The sequence below is a fragment of the Salmo salar genome, chromosome ssa13 (assembly GCF_905237065.1).
Source record: "Salmo salar chromosome ssa13, Ssal_v3.1, whole genome shotgun sequence".
Taxonomy (NCBI): Eukaryota; Metazoa; Chordata; class Actinopteri; order Salmoniformes; family Salmonidae; genus Salmo; species Salmo salar.
In genome coordinates, this window is record NC_059454.1 from 85,796,554 (window position 1) to 85,822,998 (window position 26,445).

The 26,445-nt window shown below is 41.9% G+C and overlaps 1 protein-coding gene across 1 annotated transcript in view; it reads left to right on the forward strand.

Annotated features, from left to right (window-relative positions):
• The window catches only part of LOC106567785 (androgen receptor), a 66,474-nt gene extending 40,817 nt beyond the window's left edge, over positions 1-25,657 (forward strand). Inside the window, exons 4-8 of the mRNA XM_014137515.2 lie at positions 16,123-16,401; positions 16,604-16,748; positions 19,412-19,542; positions 20,982-21,133; positions 21,307-25,657. Coding sequence (XP_013992990.2) covers positions 16,123-16,401; positions 16,604-16,748; positions 19,412-19,542; positions 20,982-21,133; positions 21,307-21,465 — 866 coding nt within the window. The 3' untranslated portion in view covers positions 21,466-25,657. The remainder of the gene's footprint in view (positions 1-16,122; positions 16,402-16,603; positions 16,749-19,411; positions 19,543-20,981; positions 21,134-21,306) is intronic.
• The last annotated feature ends 788 nt before the right edge of the window (positions 25,658-26,445 follow it).

Genomic DNA, 26,445 nt, shown 5'->3' on the forward strand with positions numbered 1-26,445 from the left:
CTACGGGTTCTAACAGTGTTAACCTGTTGAAGCGAATGTCGAATAGACACATCTAAAACAACAACACGTGCTAAACGACTACGCTAAACTTGAAATTAGAATTCAGTGGTTCTACGACTCGCAAACACAATAGCTCACTGGCTAACACTGTCAAACAAGCTCGGAATTAACACAGCTTACTATCATAGGCTTCGGTCAGCTTACTTTGGCCTACTCACTGAAACAGGAATGGAAGAGCTGTTAACATTCAAACAAATGTTTCTGTCAAACATGTATCCCACCTTCATTACCTACTTGGGCCCTACAGCCCACGTTTGCTTGCCTATCTTACAACAGAGAGCTTGCAAGCACAGCTTTTGAGGCATCAAAAGCTCACAACACTAAGAGCCCTGACAACTCGGTTTTTAAGTTTGACCAGGAACACTCACTCCAGTTAGAGGGTGCATTATCAGGTATTGGAACGTTGAGAGATGATGCACAACAGCGGTTTCTACCACAACTCCAATAACCACCGCGGTCTAAATAAACGTAAAGTATGTCGCCATCGAAACGACTACCACTACAATCGACCTGTTCGCTATGTTCCTGCACCCAACCCACTCAAAGTGTCAGAGCACAAGTGTCACGTGTGCTCCCTCTCCGGCCTCTAGGTCACCAGGCTGCTCGTTATGGTGCACACCTGTCACCATTGTTACGCGCACCTGCGCATCATCAGACTCACCTGGACTCCATCACCTCCCTGATTACCTTCCCTATATATGTCACTCTCTTTGGTTCCTTCCCCAGGCGTCATTGTTTCTGTTTCAGTGTCATGTCTGTGCGTTGTTTGTGTTTTCTTGTTTTGTATTATGTTACGTTTATTTATTAAAACACTCCCTGAACTTGTTTCCCGACTTTCGGCGCACACGTTACAACAAGGGTAACAAAGCGTTAAAGGACGATCAAAACGTAGACCAATGTTCTCTAGAAGTTCCACTATGTGAGGAACTAAAGCGAGAAAAATGTGAGAAAAAGGGTAAAAGATAAGTCATAAGGACTAGACAGGGAATTACCGGATACCAGGTCTGCAGGAATTAACACCTTTAGCAAGGACGTTAAAAATCGAATTTCTCCCGCTCTTACTCGAGACCCTGTCCAGGGCCCGCTCGATCAAGAAACAAGCCCACAGGTTTTGTCTATAGACTCTGATACAAAAGTTGCAAAGAAAAAGGTCAAAAGCGTCGCTAAAGCCAAGCCCACTCAAAATCCGAAAGTCGATCTGCTTTCACCTTGAACGGAAACGGCACATCACGTTGTTGCAAACGACTGCTTAACTTGTCATTTGCTAATTGTTTCGGGCGCGACAATATCGCTTATCCCTCAAACATTGTTCAATGATCTCAAAAGGGTTTTGAAGCCAACTAAACGTTGGTTAAACGTAGAATGATGCGAAACTACACTTCGAGGTTTCACTCAGACAACCTCGCCACTCACATTGAGAATAATGCAAGCATTACACTTCCAGGATGTATCGCTTGGTCACCCTGTGTATGTTACCAGCCTCAAATCTGAACCCCTGCTACTCGGAGCAGACTTGATGGATCGGTTACTCCCACTGATGGATTGGAACAGCAGCCATGTATGGTCACAGTGCCTTCCCCACTGACCACACTGTCTTTCCCCAATGCTAACTGCAACACAGTCATCCACGAGGGGCATCTGTCGAAAGCACGCCTTGGGAAAAATACTTTCGAAACCTCTCGGTGCAGAATCCGATCCAAGGAGATATTACGATATCTTGACACATTCAATCAGCAAACCTGATTGACCATTCTTTTCATGATTTTGAGCCAGCAGTCTCTGTGAATGAGCAACTTCTGTAGTTGAGATTAACTTCTCTTGTTCTTCTGACACTTCCGCAAGCACTGCGGCCATCTCAGCAGGTAAAACATTGACGCGCAGAGTCTGTCACGCCGCTATAAACCCTGCGGCTACACCCTCGCGGCTATACCCTCGGATCCCGAGGCCATCCTTCCCACCTCGTGTCTAGCGATGGCACTCAGCTGGGGAATAGGGACGCAGATCCGTGAGGTGCAGCATTCCCAGCCGAACCCCGGGGGGGCCCAGATAACCGGATGTTTGTGCTTGATGCTATCCCCTCCTCGGTCCTGGAGTCGGCCCACTCCTCCAGGCTTGCCTGCCACCCAGGCTCCCGTTGGACCCTGGCCTTTGTGTGGCAATACTTTTGGTGGCCTACCAACGGTCCCGGACGTCTCCGCCTGCACGGTCTGTGTGCAGAACATGACTCCTCTGCAAGCAACGGCTGGTCTCCTTCAACCACTGCCTGTCTCTCACTGTCCCTGGGCTCACATATCCCTTTACTTCGTCACGGGTCTTCCCCCGTCTGATGGCAACACCGCCATCCTGACAGTATTGGACTGGTTTTCCAAAGCCGCGCACTTTATTCCTCTCCCCAAGCTACCCTCTGCCATAGAGACGGCCCAGCTCATGGTGCAGCAAGTCTTCCGGATCCATGGACTCTCGGTGGACATGGTCTCCGACCAGGGTCCTCAGTTCTCGTCCCCATTCTGGAAGGCATTCTGCATGCTCATTGGGTTGTCGGCCAGCCTATCCTCCGGGTTCCACCCCCAGTCCAACTGCCAGTCGGAGCAAGCCAATCAAGACCTGGAGATGACTCTTCGCTGCCTTGTCTCCGTCAATCCCACCACTCTGTCAATCCCAAACCTATGTCTCACAGCCCTTTGTCTCCTGTTTCCAAGCCCACCCCTCTCCCTCGTCTCATCCATGGCCAACCGGTGTAGACGGTGAGACGCCTCCTGAAGGTTCAACCGCGGGGCAGGGTATTCCAGTACCTGGTTGACTGGGAGGGTTATGGCCCGGAGGAGAGGTGCTGGGTCCCCGCTAGGGACATCCTGGACCCAGGCCTCATCGCTGAGTTCCAACGCCCGCACCCTGGTCAACCAGGTATGCGCCCCTAGGGGGGTACTGTCACACGCTGATCTTTTTCACCTGTCTTTGTGCTTGTCTCCACCCCCTCCAGGTGTCGCTCATCTTCCTCATTATTCCCACTGTATTTATACCTGTGTTCTATGTTTGTCTCTTGCCAGATCGTCTTGTCAGGTCTTACCAGCGTGTTTCCAGTCTCCCTGCTTTCTCAAGTTATTTTTCCTAGTTCCCCGGTTCTGACCATTCTGCCTGCCCTGACCCCGAGCCTGCCTGCCGTTCTGTACCTGCCTGACTCTGACCTGTTAACTTCTATGGGCTATGTGGGACGCTAGCGTCCCACCTGCGGGACACAGCCAGTGAAATATCAGGGCGGCAAATACAAAAACAACAAAATGTCATAATTCAACTTTTTCAAACATACAACTATTTTACACCATTTTAAAAAGATACACTTCTCTTTGATGTAACCACATTGTCCGATTTCAAAAAGGCTTTACTACGAAAGCAAAACATTAGATTATGTTAGGAGAGTACATAGACAAAAATAATCACACAGCCATTTTCCAAGCAAGGACATGTGTCAATAAAACCCAAAACACAGCTAAATGAAGCACTAACCTTTGACGATCTTCATCAGATGACACTCCAAGGACATTATGTTACACAATACATGTATGTTTTGTTCGATAAAGTTCATATTTATATCCAAAAACAGCATTTTACATTGGCGCGTGATGTTCAGAAAATATATTCCCACCAAAACGTCCGGTGAATGTGCACATCAATTTACAAAAATACTCATCATAAACGTTGACAAAATATATAACAATTATTTAACCTCTATGGGCTAGGTGGGACGCTTGCGTCCCACCTACGTAACAGCAACTGGCAGCCTGTGGCGCGATTTTCAAAACGTTAAAAATCCTATTACTTCAATTTCTCAAACATATGACTATTTTACAGCTATTTAAAGACAAGACTCTCGTTAATCTAACCACACTGTCCGATTTCAAAAAGGCTTTACAACGAAAGCAAAACATTAGATTATGTCAGCAGAGTACCAAGCCAGAAATAATCAGACACCCATTTTTCAAGCCAGCATATAATGTCACCAAAACCCAGAAGACAGCTAAATGCAGCACTCACCTTTGATGATCTTCATCAGATGACAACCCTAGGACATTATGTTATACAATACATGCATGTTTTGTTCAATCAAGTTCATATTTATATCAAAAACCAGCTTTTTACATTAGCATGTGACGTTCAGAACTAGCATACCCCCGCAAACTTCCGGGGAATTCGCTAACATTTTACTAAATTACTCACGATAAACGTTCACAAAAAGCATAACAATTATTTTAAGAATTATAGATACAGACCTCCTCTATGCACTCGATATGTCCGATTTTAAAATAGCTTTTTGGTGAAAGCACATTTTGCAATATTCTAAGTACATAGCCCAGGCATCACGGGCTCGCTATTTAGACACCCGGCAAGTTTAGCACTCACCATAATCATATTTACTATTATAAAAGTTTGATTACCTTTTGTTGTCTTCGTCAGAATGCACACCCAGGACTGCTACTTCAATAACAAATGTTGGTTTGGTCCAAAATAATCCATCGTTATATCCGAATAGCGGCGTTTTGTTCGATGCGTTCCAGACACTATCCGAAATAGTAAAGAAGTGTCGCGCGCATGGCGCAATTCGTGACAATAAAATTCTAAATATTCCATTACCGTACTTCGAAGCATGTCAACCGCTGTTTAAAATCAATTTTTACGACATTTTTCTCGTAGAAAAGCGATAATATTCCGACAGGGAATGTCCTTTTCGGCAAACAGAGGAAAAAATCCCAAAGGCGGGGGCGGTCGGGTCACGCGCATAAGCCCAGTGTCCCTTGATCGGCCACTTGAGAAAGGCGATAATGTGTTTCAGCCTGGGGCTGGAATGACGACATTCTGTTTTTTCCCGGGCTCTGAGCGCCTATGGACGACGTGGGAAGTGTCACGTTAGAGCAGAGATCCTTAGTAAATGATAGAGATGGAAAAGAAGTTCAAGAAATGGTCAGACAGGCCACTTCCTGTAAAGGAATCTCTCAGGTTTTGACCTGCCATTTGAGTTCTGTTATACTCACAGACACCATTCAAACAGTTTTAGAAAATTTAGGGTGTTTTCTATCCATATGTAATAAGTATATGCATATTCTAGTTACTGGGTAGGAGTGGTAACCAGATTAAATCGGGGATGTTTTTTATCCAGCCGTGTCAATACTGCCCCCTAGCCCTAACAGGTTAAAGAACTATAAATAGACTACCCCTGGATGCAACCGCTGTGTCAGATTTTAAAATAGCTTTACGGAGAAAGCACATTTTTCAATATTCTGAGTACATAGCTCAGCCATCACGGTGAGCTATTCAGACACCCGCCAAGTTCGGGGCAACCTAATCTCAGAATTAGTATTAGAAATATTTTCTTACCTTTGCTGATCTTTGTCAGAATGCACTCCCAGGACTACTACTTCCACAAGAAATTTTGTTTTTGTTGGAAATAATCCATATTTATGTACAAATACCTACGTTTTGTTTGTGCGTACAGATCACTTATCCAAAGGCATAACGCGCGAGCGCGGAACGAGAGACGAAAAGTCAAAATGTTCCATTACCGTACTTAGAAGCATGTCAAACGCTGTTTAAAATCAATCTTTATGGTATTTTTAACGTAAAATGGCGATAATATTCCAACCGGACAATAGCATATTCATTCAAGAAGAAAAAGAAGGAACGGCGTGCTCGCGTGACTGCGCATATCCAATCCCTTTGTTGCTAGGCAATCCACTCAGAAACTGAGCTCCTATTATCTGCCCAGTGACAGGAGAATGCTCAAACCACTTTCTGAAGGCTTTAGACAGCCAATGGAAGCCTTAGGAAGTGCAACGTCACCCCACAGACACTGTAGCTTCAATAGAGAATCAAAAGAAGAACTACAATTCTCAGACTTTCCACTTCCTGCTTGGATTTTCCTCAGGTTTATGCCTGCCATATGAGTTCTGTTATACTCACAGACACCATTCAAACAGTTTTAGAAACTTCAGAGTGTTTTCTACCCAAATCTACTAATAATATGCATATTATAGTTTCTGGGCCAGAGTAGTAACCTGTTTAAATTGGGTACGTTTTTCATCCGGCCGTGAAAATACTGCCCCCTAGCCCAGACAGGTTAACGTACTTCTGCCTGTCCGGACCCCGAGCCTGCCTGCTGTTCTGTATCTTATTGACTCTGCCCTGGATTATGGACCTCTGCCTGCCTTTGACCTGTCTTTTGCCTGCCCCCTGTTTAGGTCAATACACATCTGTGACTCTAGCTGTCTGCATCTGGGTCTTATCCTGAGTTCTGATATGAGATGTTTCTACAACTTGATTGCAGTCCATCTGTGGTAAATTCAATTGACTGGACATGATTTCGAAAGGCACACACCTGTCTATATAAGGTCCCACAGTTGACAGTGCATGTCAGAGCAAAAACCAAGCCATTAGGTTGAAGGAATTGTCCGTAGAGTTCCGAGACAGGATTGTGTCGAGGCACAGATCTGGGGAAGGGTACCAAATATTTCTGCAGCATTGAAGGTCCACAAAAATGAGGGGACAAAAATGAGGGGACACGAACAACAGGTATAGGCCAATCAAAAAGGTTCAACTGTTTTGTCTGGAGTATGACTGGCAACTCAAGACTTTCTGGCTTACTCTCAACCTTATTACGAGAGGCAGCACGGGTAACAGCACAAACTGGAAATACCTCAGGAGATACACAGTTGCGATCTGGAGATACCCTTGCTGGGGACACTGAAGGTTGCTTCGTAAAGATGTTTAGTTTGCCATCTGCCCACACCTTACTACCTGCCAAGTCATTCCCCAAAATCATGTGGACTCCCTCTACTGGCAACTGGGGTCTAACCCCAACATCTACATCACCCTCTACCAGACCACATTTTAGGGTAACTTCATGTAAAGGAGAAGAGAATGGAACTAAACCCATACCACGTACCATTACACAACTGCCAGTATCAGAATCCTTACAGAACGGCAAAACAGATTCCAGAATAAAATAATCTAAAGCTCCAGTGTCTCTTAAGATCTCGATTGAAACATTTTGGTTGCCATCTACCAGGGACACTACACCATCTGAAATAAAGGCTGAAAAATCACAATGGGAAGACTGAGAATCAAACTCAACTAGTGGCTGAAAAAGCTCACCCTGGTAGTCAGAGGCTGAAACAGGAGCTGCCATCACAGCAGGTTTAACTTGACCTGACTTTTTTGATTTAAGTAGAGGACAATCTTTCTTCCAATGTCCTTCAACTAAACAGTAGCGACAGGTATTAGCATTAACCGGTGCTTTAAGTCCTCCAGACCCAAACTTCTGCTGAGGCCTTTGGAAAGAAGCTCCAAAAAAGGTGACCTACTATTCCTAGAAGTAAAGTTATTTTTATGGTACATGTCACTGTTTGACTCAAAATGGCTTTTATGTGTTAGCCTCTACTCAATTCAATTCGCTTTATTGGCATGACGTAACAATATACATATTGCCACTGTACTCATCTGCAAGGACTGCTGCATCACTTGGAGACTTAACTTTACGTTCATTCATGTATGTAGCAACCTGGTCACACACAGAATTTTTTAACTGTTCTAACACAATCAAATTAGACAGACCCTCAAAAGTACTAACTTCAGAAGCTGTACACCAACGATTAAATGCAGAAGTCAAATCACGAACAAACTCAGAATAGGTTTGTGAATCTAACTTTTTCCTGTAACGAAAACGTTGACGATATGCCTCTGGCACAAGCTCGTAGACCTTCATAACTGCTGATTTAACTTTAGCATACACTTTACTGTCAGCTACACTCAGTGCTGCAAAAGCCTCACGTGCTTTACCTGTAAGTACACATTGCAACAACACAGTCATGTCCAAATCTGACCAAGCTCTAGCTTCCGCAATACGCTCAAATAAAGCAAAGTATGTGTCTGGATCTGACTCATCAAATTTAGGCAACAAACAAAGATTTTGTGAAACATCAAACTGTGGTAGTCCTTCTGGTCTATTAGCGCGATTGAGAAATGCTATCTCCAACTGCATTTGCAACATCTCCCTCTGCTGCTCAAAAGTTAATGAAGGGCTAGACTGAAAACTTGTACCCTCACTACTAGCAGACTGACCCCCAAAAAAACACCTATTTCCCTAAGACCCTGCTTTAATTTAGCTTTAACAGTCTCTTTAATTTTTTTAATCAACAATCTCAATCTGATAATGTTCAGCAATTTCAATTAACTGCTCCTTAGTACACAACTCTAAGGCTACCTCTGAAGGAGCTTGGACAAAACTACTCAGAATGGAAGACATTTTCCTCAACCAATACAACTATTACAAATGCTCAACAACAAAAAATACACAACTCACCTGCTGTCAGTCTGGGTTCAAGGACAGGAGCCACACCCCACTATCCTCCAAAAACAACTAACTTACTGGCCTGGTCTTTGTGCAGTCACATGTGGTGGGGTTTTATGCACACAAAACCAGTGGAGTGGAAAAGATAACCAGAACTGGCGGCCCCCCCATAACCACGGAGGTGCTCCCGAGCCGATGTAGGGGAAAAGGAAAAGGGAAGCTCTACCCACATTCACTGCCACCTAAAACAAAAACACCACAAGCCTCCTATTGACACTCGATAAGCCTGAACAGGAGAGGACTCCCACTTGAACAAAAACCCAGAAAAACCCAGAGTGAATTGCTAACCAAATTTAGCTACCAAGCTAACTGAACCAAAAGAACACATGGCTCTCAACGCTCTCTTCAACAATATTGGCCCAACCAAAACATCCCCTCAAACAAAAAATTTGGCAATCTGAACTAAACTAACCCAAGTTAACTATAAAACAATAGTCAAATAAGCCAAATTACAAATAAACAAACGTATCAATAATAAAGCAAAGACAATCTAGACAAAACCTTAACCAACAATGACAAAATGTTAAAGTAAAATAAAATACTAAAGTAAGACTAAAGTACAATTAACTTTAATTTACAGACGAGCCCCCACTTGTCACAGGCCGGCTCATAGCCTGTGGCAAAAATGAGGGGACACAAACAACAGGTATAGGCCAATCAAAAAGGTTCTTTATTATAAACCAAAAACTATTAACTTTAAACAAAGAAAAAGGAATGAGATGTGGAAATGTCATAACGTAGGGTGTATGTAAAGTGCAGGGATGCATGAATCTGTGTGTGTGAATATGACTGAGTGGAAACTACGTAAAACTACAAAGGTACAAACAAAACAGGATCATACCTGGAGGAGCAGAGAGAGAGAGAAGAGTGGTTAGTGAAGCAAATTAAATACCCTGAGCCCAGGTGGCTCAAATCACTAACGACCCTCCTCTGCCTGCAGGAGGAACCGCCCCTGCACTGCAGAGGAGGGGCCGTAACAGTATATAAATACACAGTTTGAAAAACAGTATCAAGGAAACAGGAAGTGTCCAGTCTCTGTATACAATACATGGGACAGCATCGTTGGCTGTGTGTTTGAGTGTATGTGTACAGTGCCTTCGGAAAGTATTCATACCCCTTAACTTTTTCCACATTTTGTTATGTTACAGCCTTATTCTAAAATGGATGAAAATGTTTTTTCCCTTATCAGACACACATTACCCCATAATGACAAAGTAAAAACAGGTTTTTAGAATTGTTTGCTAATTTATATAAAAAATAAATAAAAAATATCACATTTACATAAGTATTCAGACCCTTTAACTCAGTACTTTGTTGAAGCACCTTTGGCAGCAATTACAGCATCAAGTCTTCTTGGGTATGACGCTACAAGCTTGGCACACCTGTATTTGGGGAATTTATCTCAATCTTCTCTGCAGATCCTCTCGAGCGCTATCAGGTTGGATGGGGAGCGTCGCTGCACAGTTATTTTCAGGTCTCTCCAGAGATGTTAGATCGGGTTCAAGTCCGGGCTCTGGCTGGGCCACTCAAGGACATTCAGAGACTTGTCCCAAAGCCACTCCTGCGTTGTCTTGGCTGGGTGCTTAGGGTCGTTGTCCTGTTGGAAGGTGAATCTTGACCAGAGAATCTTGTTTCTCATGGTCTGAGAGTCTTTAGCTACCCTTTGGCAAACTCCAAGCAGAATGTCATGTGCCTTTTACTGAGGAGTGGCTTCCATCTGAACACTCTACCATAAAGGCTTGATTGGTGGGGTGCTGCAGAGATGGTTGTCCTTCTGGAAGGTTCTCCCATCTCCACAGATGAACTCTGGAGCTCTGTCAGAGTGACCATCGGGTTCTTGGTCACCTCCCTGACCAAGGCTCTTCTCCCCCGATTGCTCAGTTTGGCCGGGCGGCCAGCTCTATGAATAGTCTTGTTGGTTCCCAACTTCTTCCATTGTGTTCTTGGGGACCTTCAATGCTGCCAACATTTTTTGATATCCTTCCCCAGATCTGTGCCGCGACACAATCCTGTCTCGGAGCTCTACGGACAATTCCTTCGACCTCATGGCTTGGTTTTTGCTCTGACATGCACTGTCAACTGTGGGACCTTATATAGACAGGTGTGTGTCTTTCCAAATCATGTGCAGTCAATTGAATTTACCACAGGTGAACTCCAATCAACTTGTAGAAACATCAAGGATGATCAAAAGAAACAGGATGCACCTGAACTCAATTTTGAGTCTCATAGCAAAGGGTCTGAATATTTATGTAAATAAGGTATGTTTTTTTTATACATTTTCAAACATTTTGTTTACCCAGTTGCCACCGGGTAAATCAATGACGTTAAAATGCCTATTTACTCTGTTCCTTCTGACTGCGCAATCCGCTATCTCATCAGCCCAGCCAGGCAACTTATAAACTTGATCTCCACTATAAAAAGCATCTATCTCGACCTTCTCACATTTCTTTTAGACTAACATTTAGTTTAACAGCCGAGATTTGTATAAACCTTGCTGTCTGTCTCTCCGACATTTACAACATTATATATAAATTATCATTAGAAAACCATTTTGCAATTATGTTAACACACCTGAAAACTGTTGTCCTGATTAAAGAAGCAATAAAACTAGCCTTCTTTAGAATAGTTGAGTATCTGGAGCATCAGCATTTGTGGGTTCGATTACAGGCTCAAAATGTCCAGAAACAAAGAACTTTCTTCTGAAACTCGTCAGTCTATTATTGTTCTGAGAAATTAAGGCTATTCAATGCGAGAAATTGCCAAGAAACTGAAGAGCTCGACTCCTCACAAGTCCTCAACTGGCAGCTTCATTAAATAGTACCCGCAAAACAGCAGTCTCAACGTCAACAGTGAAGAGGCGACTCCGGGATGCTGGCCTTCTAGGCAGAGTTGCAAAGAAAAAGACATATCTCAGACTGGCCAATAAAAAGAAAGATTAAGATTAAGAACACAGACACTGGACAGAGGAACTCTGCCTAGAAGTCCAGCATCCTGGAGTCGCCTCTTCACTGTTGATGTTGAGACTGGTGTTTTGCGGGTGCTGTTTAATGAAGCTGCCAGTTGAAGACTCTGTGAAGAATTTATTTGGGCTCCAATTTCTGAGGCTGGTAACTCGAATAAACTTGTCCTCTGCAGCAGAGGTAACTCCGGGTCTTCCTTTACTGTGGCGGTCCTCATGAGAGCCAGTTTCATCAAAGCTCTTGATGGTTTTTGCGACTGCACTTTTCCAGATTGACTGACCTTCATGTCCTAAAGTAATGATGGACTATCGTTTCTCTTTGCTTATTTGAGCTGTTCTTAACATAATATGGACTTGGTCTTTTACCAAATAGGGCTATCTTCTGTGTCACAACACAACTGATTGGCTCAAACACATTAAGAAGGAAAGAAATTCCATAAATTAACAAAGCACACCTGTTAATTGAAATGCATTCCAGGTGACTACCTCATGAAGCTGGTTGAGAGAATTCCAAGAGTGTGCAAAGCTGTCATCAAGGCGTGGCTGCTTTGAAGAATCTCAAATATACAGTTGAAGTCGGAAGTTTACATACACCTTGGCCAAATATACTGCTCAAAAAAATAAAGGGAACACTTAAACAACACATCCTAGATCTGAATGAAAGAAATAATCTTATTAAATACTTTTTTCTTTACATAGTTGAATGTGCTGACAACAAAATCACACAAAAATAATCAATGGAAATCCAATTTATCAACCCATGGAGGTCTGGATTTGGAGTCACACTCAAAATTAAAGTGGAAAACCACACTACAGGCTGATCCAACTTTGATGTAATGTCCTTAAAACAAGTCAAAATGAGGCTCAGTAGTGTGTGTGGCCTCCACGTGCCTGTATGACCTCCCTACAATGCCTGGGCATGCTCCTGATGAGGTGGCGGATGGTCTCCTGAGGGATCTCCTCCCAGACCTGGACTAAAGCATCCGCCAACTCCTGGACAGTCTGTGGTGCAACGTGGCGTTGGTGGATGGAGCGAGACATGATGTCCCAGATGTGCTCAATTGGATTCAGGTCTGGGTTACGGGCGGGCCAGTCCATAGCATCAATGCCTTCCTCTTGCAGGAACTGCTGACACACCAGCCACATGACGTCTAGCATTGTCTTGCATTAGGAGGAACCCAGGGCCAACCGCACCAGCATATGGTCTCACAAGGGGTCTGAGGATCTCATCTCGGTACCTAATGGCAGTCAGGCTACCTCTGGCGAGCACATGGAGGGCTGTGCGGCCCCCCAAAGAAATGCCACCCCACACCATGACTGACCCACCGCCAAACCGGTCATGCTGGAGGATGTTGCAGGCAGCAGAACGTTCTCCACGGCGTCTCCAGACTCTGTCACGTCTGTCACGTGCTCAGTGTGAACCTGCTTTCATCTGTGAAGAGCACAGGGCGCCAGTGGCGAATTTGCCAATCTTGGTGTTCTCTGGCAAATGCCAAACGTCCTGCACGGTGTTGGGTTGTAAGCACAACCCCCACCTGTGGACGTCGGGCCCTCATACCATCCTCATGGAGTCTGTTTCTGACCGTTTGAGCAGACACATGCACATTTGTGGCCTGCTGGAGGTCATTTTGCAGGGCTCGGCAGTGCTTCTCCTGCTCCTCCTTGCACAAAGGCGGAGGTAGCGGTCCTGCTGCTGGGTTGTTGCCTTCCTACGGCCTCCTCCACGTCTCCTGATGTACTGGCCTGTCTCCTGGTAGCGCCTCCATGCTCTGGACACTATGCTGACAGACACAGCAAACCTTCTTGCCACAGCTCGCATTGATGTGCCATCCTGGATGAGCTGCACTACCTGAGCCACTTGTGTGGGTTGTAGACTCCGTCTCATGCTACCACTAGAGTGAAAGCACCGCCAGCATTCAAAAGTGACCAAAACATCAGCCAGGAAGCATAGGAACTGAGAAGTGGTCTGTGGTCCCCACCTGCAGAACCACTCCTTTATTGGGGGTGTCTTGCTAATTGCCTATAATTTCCACCTGTTGTCTATTCCATTTGCACAACAGCATGTGACATTTATTGTCAATCAGTGTTGCTTCCTAAGTGGACAGTTTGATTTCACAGAAGTGTGATTGACTTGGAGTTACATTGTGTTGTTTAAGTGTTGCCTTTATTTTTTTGAGCAGTGTACATTTAAACTCAGTTTTTCACAATTCCTGACATTTAATCCTAGTAAAAATTCCCTGTCTTAGGTCAGTTAGGATCACCACTTTATTTTAAGAATGTGAAATGTCAGAATAATAGTAGAGAGAATGACTTATTTCAGCTTTTATTTCTTTCATCACATTCCCAGTGGGTCAGAAGTTTACATACACTCAATTAGTATTTGATAGCATTGCCTTTAAATTGTTTAACTTGGGTCAAACATTTCGGGTAGCCTTCCACAAGCTTCCCACAATAAGTTGGGTGAATTTTGGCCCATTCTTCCTGACAGAGCTGGGGTAACTGAGTCAGGTTTGTAGGCCTCCTTGCTCGCACACGCCATTTCAGTTCTGCCCACAAATGTTCTATAGGTTTGAGGTCAGGGCTTTGTGATGGCCACTCCAATACCTTGACTTTGTTGTTCTTAAGCCATTTTGCCACAACTTTGGAAGTATGCTTGGAGTCGTTGTCCATTTGGAAGACCCATTTGCGACCAAGCTTTAACTTCCTGACTGATGTCTTGAGATATTCCTTCAATATATCCACATAATTTTCCTGCCTCCTGATGCCATCTATTTTGTGAAGTTCACCAGTCCCTCCTGCAGCAAAGTACCCCCACAACATGATGCTGCCACCCTTGTGCTTCACGGTTGGGATGGTGTTCTTCGGCTTGCAAGCATCCCCCTTTATGGCCAAACAGTTTTATTTTTGTTTCATCAGACCAGAGAACATTTCTCCAAAAAGTATGATCTTTGTCCCCATGTGCAGTTGCAAACCGTAGTCTGGCTTTCTTATGGCGGTTTTGGAGCAGTGGCTTCTTCCTTGAGCCTTTCAGGTTATGTCGATAGAGGACTCATTTTACTGTGGATATAGATAATTTTGTACCCGTTTCCTCCAGCATCTTCACAAGGTCCTTTGCTGTTGTTCTGGGATTGATTTGCACTTTTCACACAAAAGTATGTTCATCTCAAGGAGACCAAAGACGTCTCCTTCATGAGCGGTATGACGGCTGCGTGGTCCCATGGTGTTTATACTTGCGTACTATTCTTTGTACGGATAAACGTGGTACCTTCAGGAGTTTGGAAATTGCTCCCAAGGTTGAACCAGACTTGTGGAGGTCTACACATTTTTTTCTGAGGTCTTGGCTGATTTCTTTTGATTTTCCCATGATGTCAAGCAAAGAGGCACTGAGTTTGAAGGTAGGCCTTGCCAATTAGCCTATCAGAAGCTTCTAAAGCCATGACATCATTTTCTGGAATTTTCCAAGCTGTTTAAAGGCACAGTTAACGTAGTGTATGTAAACTTCTGACCCACTGAAATTGTGATACAGAGAATTATAAGTGAAATAATCTGTCTGTAAACAATTGTTGGAAAAATTACTTGTGTCATGCACAAAGTAGATAACCAACTAAATTCCCCAAATACAGGTGTGCCAAGCTTGTAGCGTCATATCCAAGAAGACTTGATGCTGTAATTGCTGCCAAAGGTGCTTCAACAAAGTACTGAGTTAAAGGGTCTGAATACTTACGTAAATGTGATATTTTTTTTCATATAAATTAGCAAACAGTTCTAAAAACCTGTTTTTACTTTGTCATTATGGGGTATTGTGTGTAGATTTATGTGGAAACATTGTATTTAGTCAATTTTAGAATAAGGCTGTAATGTAACAAAATTTGGAAAAAGTAAAGGAGTCTGAATACTTTCCGAAGGCACTGTATATCATAATTAAACTTTGAATGGGATATTATTTGAAACAAGTTGGCTTTTCACTATAGCTTACAGTGTGACATATCTTCTTAGTCTCACCTGTCAAGAGTATGCTCTCCCTTGGTACGTCCTTCTTTGTTGTTCTTTTGTTATATTTAAACTTTCATTCCTCTTACGTTTTCCTTTCCTCTGATTTGGCAATTGTTAACAGTGTTGTGGAAATTCATGAAAACTGAGAGAGACTTTGTCATTTCTTCAAACAATCATCTTTATTTAATATTGCAATAATGAAGCTGGTCTACCGCACACTCTCAGGTGTGTTGCTGAGAGTTTAACCTTTAATGAAAAAAAACAGATCTTTTATAGGAGACCTAAAAATGCTTAGTCAGGGCTGGTTCCACCCCTCCAATGCTGATCGGGGGCATCATAAGTCACCTTGGGTTAATCTCCTGTGGGCATCTGCACCCGGTGCCATTTCCCAGATGCAAGAATGATTAGACGCAATAAGGGATTGTTATACTCCTCCAGGCTATCTCTATCTCGGGTCACACACACCACATCTTATCTATGGAATGCCAGCTGTAGGTTTTTAATCACCAAGTCATGAATCAATAGTCCAGAGGCTCCAGAGGCCCAATCAGTCCCAAAGACACAGATGAGAGAGTACTCATCAAAGCTATTAGAGATGCATAAACAGTATTATAACATAATCTTGTAATTTTTCTCTTACAACAGCTGCACCAAATATTACACTATTCTTCTACCATTACTCATCCGTGTCCCATTTCTTGACCTTATGTAGCACGTAAACTGAAGAAGATTGTACAGCTGAAGAGTCTGGAGGAGGATCTGCCCACCCAAGGCCCCACTGATGCCATCCAGGGAGTCTCTCCCCAATCCGGCCTGAGCTTCCATTCCCAGCTGGTGTTCCTTAACATCTTGGAGTCCATTGAGCCAGAGGTGGTAAATGCAGGACATGACCAATGCCAGCCGGACTCAGCTGCAGCGCTGCTCACCAGCCTCAACGAACTCGGGGAGCGCCAACTTGTCAAAGTGGTCAAGTGGGCCAAAGGCTTGCCAGGTACAGTACTGGAATAGAAGGAATGTATTTCCATGTTGTCCTTGATAAGTTAATTATTTAGAAGATGTCATTTGATTTATAACAAGTTTGCAATGGCATTGCAGCACATTGGAGGTAGTGAAGGCATTTATCATATTTTGATAATTATATTGTAATCAATGATGGTTATCCATTTCCATGTGGTTATTCATTTTCTTCTCAGGTTTTCGGAATCTGCATGTGGAGGACCAAATGACAGTCATCCAGCATTCATGGATGGGGGTGATGGTGTTCGGCTTGGGATGGAGGTCCTACAAGAATGCCAACGGCAGAATGCTCTATTTCGCTCCGGACCTTGTTTTCAATGAGTATGTGATACGATGTGATAGTGAATTCAATTATCTCCTCTAAATTACCTTATTACCACCAGGGCCACCAACTCAGTGTTGTCCCCATTATGTTGGTGGAGATTTCCTCCAGTGAGTTGGCTGTAATAAGTATGACAGATACCAATTTTCATTTTTTTGTCCATCTCTTTCTGTCCCTGTCTCTCTCTCTTTTTCTCTCACTCTATCTTTCTCACCGATATGTCTAGAATTACATGTGCACAAGGGCTTACAAACCTGGCTTTCAGTAACATTTATATTTAATTTCCCTTCTTTGCGAGGCATTGGAAAACCTTCCTGGTCTTCGTGTTTTAAATTCACTGGTCGACTGAGGGACCTTACAGATAATTGTATGTGTGGGGTACAGAGATGAGCTAGTCAATCAAAAACATGCTAAACACTATTATTTCACACAGAGTGAGTCCATGCAACTTATTATGTATCTTGTCAAGCACATTTTTACTCCTGAACTTATTTAGACTTACCATAACAAAAGGGGTTGAATACTTATTGACTCAAGACACTTCAGCTTTTCATTGGTAATTCATTAGTAAACATTTCTAAAAATATAATTCCACTTTGACACTATGGGGTATTGTGTGTAGGCCAGTGACAGCAAATCTCAATTTAATAGATTTTAAATGCAGGCTGAAACACAGCAAAATATGGAAAAAGTCAAGGGGTGTGAATCCTTTCTGAAGGGTAGTTCAGATCTGAATATTACTGAGTACGCTAGTATCATAGATGACTGAGGGAGTTCAATAACATTTAATGTAATTCATTACTGAGGAATGTGCACAGATTTACACTATATATACACAAAAGTATGTAGACCCCGCCTTCAATTAGTTTGTTTTGTCTATTTCAGCCACACCTGTTGCTGACAGGTGTATAAAATCGAGCACACAACCATGCAATCTCAATAGAAAAACATTGGCAGTAGAATGACCTTACGCTCAGTGACTTTCAATATGGCACCAACAAGTCAGTTTGTCAAATTTCTGCCCTCCTAGAACTGCCCTGGTCAACTGTAAGTGCTGTTGTGAAGTGGAAACATCTAGGCCACACAAGCTCACAGAACGGGACCGCCAAGTGCTGAATCGTAGCGCGCAAAAATAGTCTGTTCTCGGTTGCAACACACTACCGAGTTAAACTGCCTCTGGAAGCAATGTCAGAACAAGAACTGTTCGTCGGGAGCTTCATGAAATGAATGGTGTTCCATGGCCGAGCAGCCGCACACAAGTCTAAAATCACCATGCGCAATGACAAGCGTCGGCTGAAGTGGTGCAAAGCTTACTAGGCCCCTTTGTTCCAGTGAACAGTATACAATGACATTCTAGACGAAACTGTGCTTTCAACTTCGTGGTAACAGTTTGGGGAAGGCCCTTTCCTGTTTCAGCATGACAATGCTCCCGTGCACAAAGCAAGGTCCATATAGAATCTTTTTTTTTTTGATTCTTGTGGAAGAAATTGACTGGCCTGCTCGGAGTCCTGACCACAACCCCATTGAACATCTTTGGGATTAATTGGAACGCTGACTGCGAGACAGACCCAATCGCCCAACAACAGTGCCCAACCTCACTAATGTTCTTGTGGCTGAATGGAAGCAAGTCTCTGCAGCAATGTTCCAACATTTACTTGAAAGCCTTCCCAGAAGACTGGAGGCTGTTATACTAGAAAAGGGGGGGACCAACCCCATATTAATGCCCATGAGTTTGGAATGAGATGTTCGACGTGGAGGTGTCCTCATACCTTTGGTCATGTAGTGTATATTACCTATAATGAATGCATTATTATTGGTAATATAAAATGTTGGAACTAGAGCACCCTTATTAGCATTGATCCATGTAGCTAAGTAATATAGAGAATATAACCTTCTAACATGTACTATAAGCAGTGTTGGGGAAGATTATATAGTTTACCAAGCTACCACACTGGAAGAAGTTAAGCTACACTAAAGCTACCCTTGAGTAAAATATAGTTTACTTAAAGTTACTTCGAAAAAATGTGTTCACTACATCCAAACTATTTTGTAATATTTATCATATCTAGATCTGAAATGTCATAGACTACAAATTGCAAGAACAGATCACTTCTGAGTCAGATGTTAACAGAATGTGTCATTTAGCCTATGAAACACAAAAACTATGATTCAAGTGAGAATTAGGCAGGTCTGATGCCGAAAAAGGAAATTCTTTCATACTTCTTTATGCAAAAAATGTGTGTGAGCTTCCAGTAGCTACATCTCCACATTACATTGTTTTTTTATTAACTGCAAAAAATAAAAATAAAAAAGATTCAGTACCAATCACTGCAATCCTGTATTCAGACGGTATACCCTGCGGGCACAACTGGTTGAGATGACATCATTACAACCATATTTGCCTGCTTAGCAGTAGGTCAAAGGTCACATATAACTATCCTCAAAAAGAGGGAGGACGCTAATTTTGTAATCATAAGTTTCACATACTGGTCTCACCATCTTATCCTCTCATCTATTTGCCCCCTCTATACATAATCTCTCATAGCAACAGGTGATTCCTTTCTTAATATATTCCCCATAGGCTACCCCCCCAGTCTTTTTATTGGCTCATTCTCAATATACTCAATCTCACCCTGTTCCTCCTCTTTTCTCACGTCCCCAGCCATCGGATGCACATCTCCAGCATGTTCGATCACTGCATACGGATGAGACACCTCTCCCAGGAGTTTGTCCTGCTGCAAGTCACTCAGGAAGAGTTCCTCTGCATGAAGGCCCTGCTCCTCTTCAGCATCAGTGAGTGTTGTTGCCCAGACAAAGGCTGAGAGGTCCATTAACAGACTATAGAAAGCATCACATTGTGTATTTCTTCTTTCATGAAATTGACTTGCAAGCAATTTCCTCTAAGCCATTTTCATAATGCTGTCGAAATGGAGTGCAATTTGAGATATACTACATGACCAAAAGTATGTGCACATCTGCTCGTCGAACATCTCATTCCAAAATCTAGGCCATTAATATGGAGTTGGTATCCCCTTTGCTGCTATAACAGTCTCCAATCTTCTGGAAAGGCTTTCCACTAGATGTTGGAACATTGCTGCATGGCCTTGCTTCCATTCAGCCACAAGAGTATTAGTGAGGTCGGGCACTGATGTTGGGTGATTAGACCTGACTCGCAGTCGGCATTCCAATTCATCCCAAAGGTGCTCGATGGGGATGAGGTCAGGGCTCTGTGCAGGTCAGTCAAGTTCTTCCACATCGATTGACAAACCATTTCTGCATGGACCTCACTTTGTGCATGGGAGCATTGTAATGCTGAAACAGGAAAGGGCATTCCCCAAACTGTTGCCACAAAGTTGGAAGCACAGAATTGTCTAGAATGTCATTGTATGCTGTAGCATTAAGGTTTCCCTTCACTGGAACTAAGGGGCCTAGCCCGAAACATGAAAAACAGCCTCAGACCATTATTCCTCCTCCACCAAACTTTATAGTTGGCACTATGCATTGGGGCAGGTAGTGTTCTCCTAGCATCCGCCAAACCCAGATTCGTCCGTTGGACTGCCAGATGGTGAAGTGGGATTGGTTCATCACTCCAGAGAACGCGTTTCCACTGCTCCAATGTCGGCAAGCTTTACACCACTCCAGCAGACGCTTGTCATTGCGCTATGGTGATTTTAGGCTTATGTGCAGCTGCTCGGCCATGGAATACCATTTCATGAAGCTCCCGACAACAGTTCTTGTGCTGATGTTGCTTCCAGAAGCAGTTTGGAACTCTGTAGTGAGTGTTGCAACCGAGGACAGATGATTTTTACGCGCTACGTGCTTCAGCACTCGGCGGTCCCGTTCTGTGAGCTTGCATGGCCTACCACTTCACAGCTGAGCCGTTGTTGCTCCTAGAAGTTTCCACTTCACAATAACAGCACTTACAGTTGACCAGGGCAGCTCTAGCAGGGCAGAAAGTTTCCGCATTGAAAATCACTGAGCTCTTCAGTAAGGCCATTCTACTGCCAATGTTTGTCTATGGAAATTGCATGGCTGTGTGCTCGATTTTATACACCTGTCAGCAACAGGTTTGGCTGAAATAGCCAAATCCGCTAATTTGAAGGGATGTCCACATACTTTAGTATATATAGTATAGTGTAGCTTCCATTGAAACCAAACAGTGCATTTTTTATAGTTTAACAACAGAGATTCAATATTGTGGACAAAACAACTACATGCGGTCTCATTTGCAGTTCCAGTGGACGGTCTGAAGAGTCAGAAGTACTTTGATGAATTGCGGCTGACCTACATCAATGAACTTGGTCGCGTCATTAACTATGGAAGGAAGTCCAACTGCTCTCAGAGGTTGTATCAACTCACCCGTCTCATGGATTCCCTCCAACCGGTGAGAGACAATGTGTATCCTCAATAACTGTATTTGATTTATTCTGTTGTCATAGCAGATTTTATCATACATTCTAAGTTATGAAATTCTTACTTTGTTTTCCAAAGCAAAATTGTAGAATGTGACAGAATTGTAACTTTTGTCTTGTCGCTGTCCATTTTTCCAACCCCCAGGTTGTGAGGAAACTCCAGCAGTTTACATTTGATCTGTTTGTCCAGGCCCAGTCTCTGCCCAACAAGGTCAACTTTCCAGAGATGATTGCAGAGATAATCTCAGTACATTTGCCAAAGATCCTGGCAGGCTTGGCCAAACCAATCCTGTTCCACAAGTAGCAGGATTTGCCATCATACTGAGAAAAATCCAATCCAAGCTGCCTCTATATACTTCAGCCAAGGCTCTGTAGTGTTTCCCTTGTAATGTTCTCTCGCTCCCTTTTTTTATGTAATAGCTCAATGTACCATTTCTGAAATCATTGTATCATTACAGTAGTTTAGCCGCTTAGCAAACATAATTGAGATAATTTTCTCAGAAGGGCAGCAAGGTTTTAGCATTTATTTCAAGTTGCAAGGTGTCACCTTGTTGACAGCCCAATCTGTCCTGTATTTCAAGAAGAAAAAAATACACAAGACTAGTAGTGTTATGTCAAATGTAAGAAACAGAAGAGTATCATCCATTGACTAGATGAAGACAAAACTAAACAAAATGCAGAAACAGTTAAACATAGCTATGCATATCTCTACTTTAGGAACTTTCATGAGATTGTGCTATGCAAAAAAAATATATATATTACCAAAAGGAATGTGAAACAGTCATTTGCAGTATACTCTTACATACAGAGTCTATCTGTATTTACTAGCTAACTACTCAACGGTTGTATCTGACTGACTATGGTGTACAACAATGCTATTTTCAATATACATATACAATGCATACATCACTACATGTATTGTACAGTATTTAAAACTTTCTTGCTAGTTATTTAGGTAGTGAACAAACAGTAATTCTAATGGTACGGTCATACTTTCATCAATTCACCCAAAGTGACTAACTAATTCCAGACACAAAGTGAGACAATTGGAATGAATAACTTTACAGAATATTTTCAGTGGCAGTGGATCTCTATTGAGTTATTTAAAAGTAAATTATAGTATGAAAGCTTTTAAAACTTGGCTGCACATTTAGTCTGCATGTAGTTTCAGATGACTCTTTTGCGTCACACATGATAGTACTGTGCCCAAGTTAGTTGGTCAAACTGAACATACTCATAATCTATCAATGCTGAAAATCCTCTAAGGTTTAACGCGGCCTGAATATTTGCATTCTTTAGTTCATCAGAACATACAGAGGTGCATGCGCCATGTGTTTGTAGATGTTAGAATGATTTAATCTTTATTGAAAACAACAGGGGCGGATCTCTGGTTTTAGAGGTGGGGGGGACATAGCATGCCAAATTCATGTAGCCATTTGTAACCAACAATTGCTCTATAATGAGGTCCATTAAATGCAAACAAATGTTCAAACCAGGGGAGAACGAATGCCTCTTCTCGTTGAAGCCTTGAAGTTCAAGTCCGACCGTGGTACTGCAGGCATTGTTTGAAGAAAACAGGATCCCCCATTATAGTGAATGGGAAAATAGCAATCTTCGTGGTCAATCGTGTAAAAAAATAACAATCATGGTGCCAATAATTACCTCTATTACACCAAATGTATGTCCCCGAACCAATTATTTAAAAAAAAAAAAATCGCCCAAGGACAATTTAGTAGCTAATGGCAGCCTGCAGTATCCCAGTCAGCCTTCAACTTTAGTTACTCAATGAGAGGGGGCAGCATAGAGCTAGCCTGTAACGTCACTTCCTGGAGAAGCTCAAACTGCGCATGTTATGTACGCATGATACGCCATCTTAACAGGCTTCCTTGGCTTCAAATGCTCTATTGAGTCTTCACATAGGAATGAATGGTGTCCATTCATATAGTCATTAGTTCAAACTGAGTGACATTTTTGTTCAGATACCTCAACAAAATAAAACTTTGGATTCAAGGATAGCACAAAACAATAGTTTAACTCAACAAATTCCCTGTCTTTGTTTTTATATGCCAACTGTGGCTTAAATTACTTAATAAAATCAAAGTTTCATACTAGATGAAATGCATTATCACATTAAGAATGTAATTATATGCCTTTAAAATGCTGAAATCTTCATGTAGATATCTTGAAAACAGAAAAAACTCCAGAAAGATCCCATTTTCATGGTCTTCGACATCTGATTGAACAAATGGTGGTATCCTAGTGGTTAGAGCGTTGGGCCAGTAACTGACAGATTGGAATCTCCAAGCTGACAAGGTGAATAATCTGTTCATGTGCCCTTAAGCAAGGCACTTAACCCTAATTGCTCCTGTTAGACGCTCTGGATAAGAACTGGTGCACCTGGCACCGACAAACGCTCAAATTCACTTAGGTCACTCGTTTTGCCCATCCCAACATTAAATCGAACAGTAACTGAATGCCTCAATGCCCGCCTGCCTTCTTTATACAGCAAGCCACAGCCACGTGACTCACTGTCGGTAGGAAGAACCATTTCATGAAAGGGGTGAATAAAAACTGGCCACTGAGTGTATATCTCTTCAATAGCTTGTGCATAAAGCTGTATTTACATTGTGACTTAAACCCTTTCTCTATAACGCATATTACTGTCAATTGACATGTGAGAAATATTTGTTGTTGACGACCATAATTCTTATAAAAATGGACTGCAATTCTCCAAGTAGCTCAATTCAATCAAACCCCATTGCAATTTTCAAACAGTAGCATGTATATAAATATACTATTTCCCTTACAAACAATCGATCAATTGTATTTTATAAAGTTATTTTTACATTAGCAGTTGTCCAAAGTGCTAAACAAAATGGCAAAATGCTTTTGGTAAAAACCGCAAATGAAGACACGTGTACATTACAGAAGTTGTGTAATGTACACGTTGCTCACCTGAAAATATGACATTTTCTCTTCTGGAGAGACATCGGCTATGCCTATAAGCAATGACATTGTTAATTTGAATGTTTAATACATCAGATGACAATTTGTTAAAACCATGGGTACATACTGTACATTGATTGGTATTGTTTTATTCATTTGTTACTCATCTTGAGAAGAAAATATACTCATTACAGGGTTTTCCTTAAAAAACATCTCAAATCAGGCAACCCAAATTGGAAAATATCTTTGAGTACGAATTCAAAATGTACTATAGGGCCCTATAATTATATATATATTTTTTTTGTCAAATTCAGTTTAGTATTTTCCCCATTTACGTTTTCTGATTTCAGATTGGTTTTCAATTTTTGTTTTGCACTGTAAAAATTACAATACCCACAATACAGTTATCATTAGCATCGCTAACTGGTTACACAAAGTGCGGCCACCACACAGACAGGGGCATTCACATGCCATTGCTTCTTCAGAAAGTTTCAGGAAAAAAAATAACAGATGCATCATTTTCATATCTTGTGAGGAACTTGTGCAAATAAACATTTGATTCCTATTCTACTAAATTCAACACACTTTTGAATATTGTTGAAATCCGTTTATGTCTGGATTCTGTGATGTCTGCAGATTTTATAGGGCCCTAAATATGAAGGCCATATAATTGCCTTAAAAAAGCATAGATGTTATACCATATATTATTTTACAGTTCATGTAACTTTTAAATAATCTGTAAAGTAAAATGAGCAGCAGTTGTGTCTACCATACTGAGTCCACATTACTTAACTTGAATTCTGAGGTAAATAGATTTAAGGAAATGATCAAAGATAAAGCTATTTCTCTTTATACACCCAGTAATCATGCAATTACTATTTTGTTTATCATTATACATGTTTTCAACATTTTTAGATTGACTTGGAGAACAGGATTGCTCTGTCAAGCAAAAAAACGATTTTCCATCATTAACTTCATTACTTTAAAATGTACCATGGTAGACCAACATTGAAATGTCCATATAAGCCTACAAGTAAATGACATCACAAATATATTAAAAAGTCAAAATGGACATAGCTGTATAAATGTATACATTTGTATATTAACCTGTTTTTGTGTAAATGGTACAATTACTTTGTGTACATGTTACTGACATTTTATGTCTGTTACAAAATGTAATGGCTGAACATGCAAAGTTGCATGACTTCTTAAAGATATGAGGCAATTCTGACCATCAAAATGGTGTTACCGAATCTTTTAAAGTTTGTTGTATTTTTACAACGTCTCTTATGTGAAGTGACTATTATTGAATGAGTCTATTTAAGAATGACCCCCACCCGTAACCTGTAAATTGATTGTCCATTTTCAGCTATTGATATGATTTGTCAGGTAGGTCTTAGTGTACATGTTGTGTTCCTTGTTTATTTTCCTTTGCATATTATTAAAAACAATCAAAAGTGTAAATGTGTTTCACTTACTTTAAAATGTACATACGGTAGTTGTTTCATGTCAACTTTCCTTTTATTTTTCATAAATCTCTGAACCCAGAACCAAATCTTGTGTGCACTATCTAGCTAACTACTTGGTTTATGTTTGGGGGTTAAAATCTGAGTGCAAAAGGGAGATTCAGCCCCTCCCCACTATGTAAAATCTGGCCTCCACTTCGATCACTACCTTGATTCGTCAAGAGAATCAGTGATGCTGTGCTCTTACCCGGAAAATGTTTGTTCCCCTATCTAAGATGAAGCAAGTATCGGCAACAGATGTCTACATTTGTGTTTATATTCTGTCACAAGAGTTTAGCTATATACCATGAAATGACGTGGCATTTTTACTTCCGGGTTCTTGTTTTGTAGGCTAAGAATGAGTCTCAAATTTGCATCGTCAAAGTCATTCAAATGCGGTCGTTTAATATACATTTTAAAATGTATACGTGTTTCTCTGTAAAATGTACTTACAAAAGGACAGTTTAACTTATTTGACGGCCAAAAAGAAGCACGAGGCCTTAAAGTTGGAATCGTTTCATTTGAATGACAACTCTCACCAGGGCTATACTGTACAGTATGTCTATCTTTCAAAAAAGTATAATTAGGAAGTCAGGAGCGATAGCATTGCAAAATACACAACATGCAAATCGACATTTGGTAGCGCATCAGCAGTTTTCCTCTTATGTCAGCCACTGACAATCAATCTATTAGCCCATATCACCTAACATTTTATAGATTGCTAGGTAAGTTGGTCCAGCCAGCTAATTAAACCTTGTAGTAATCATAGCCAAATTACTGAGGGGAAACCAAAGGAACATGCCCAGGGGCCCTGACTTCCAGGGGCCCCCCAT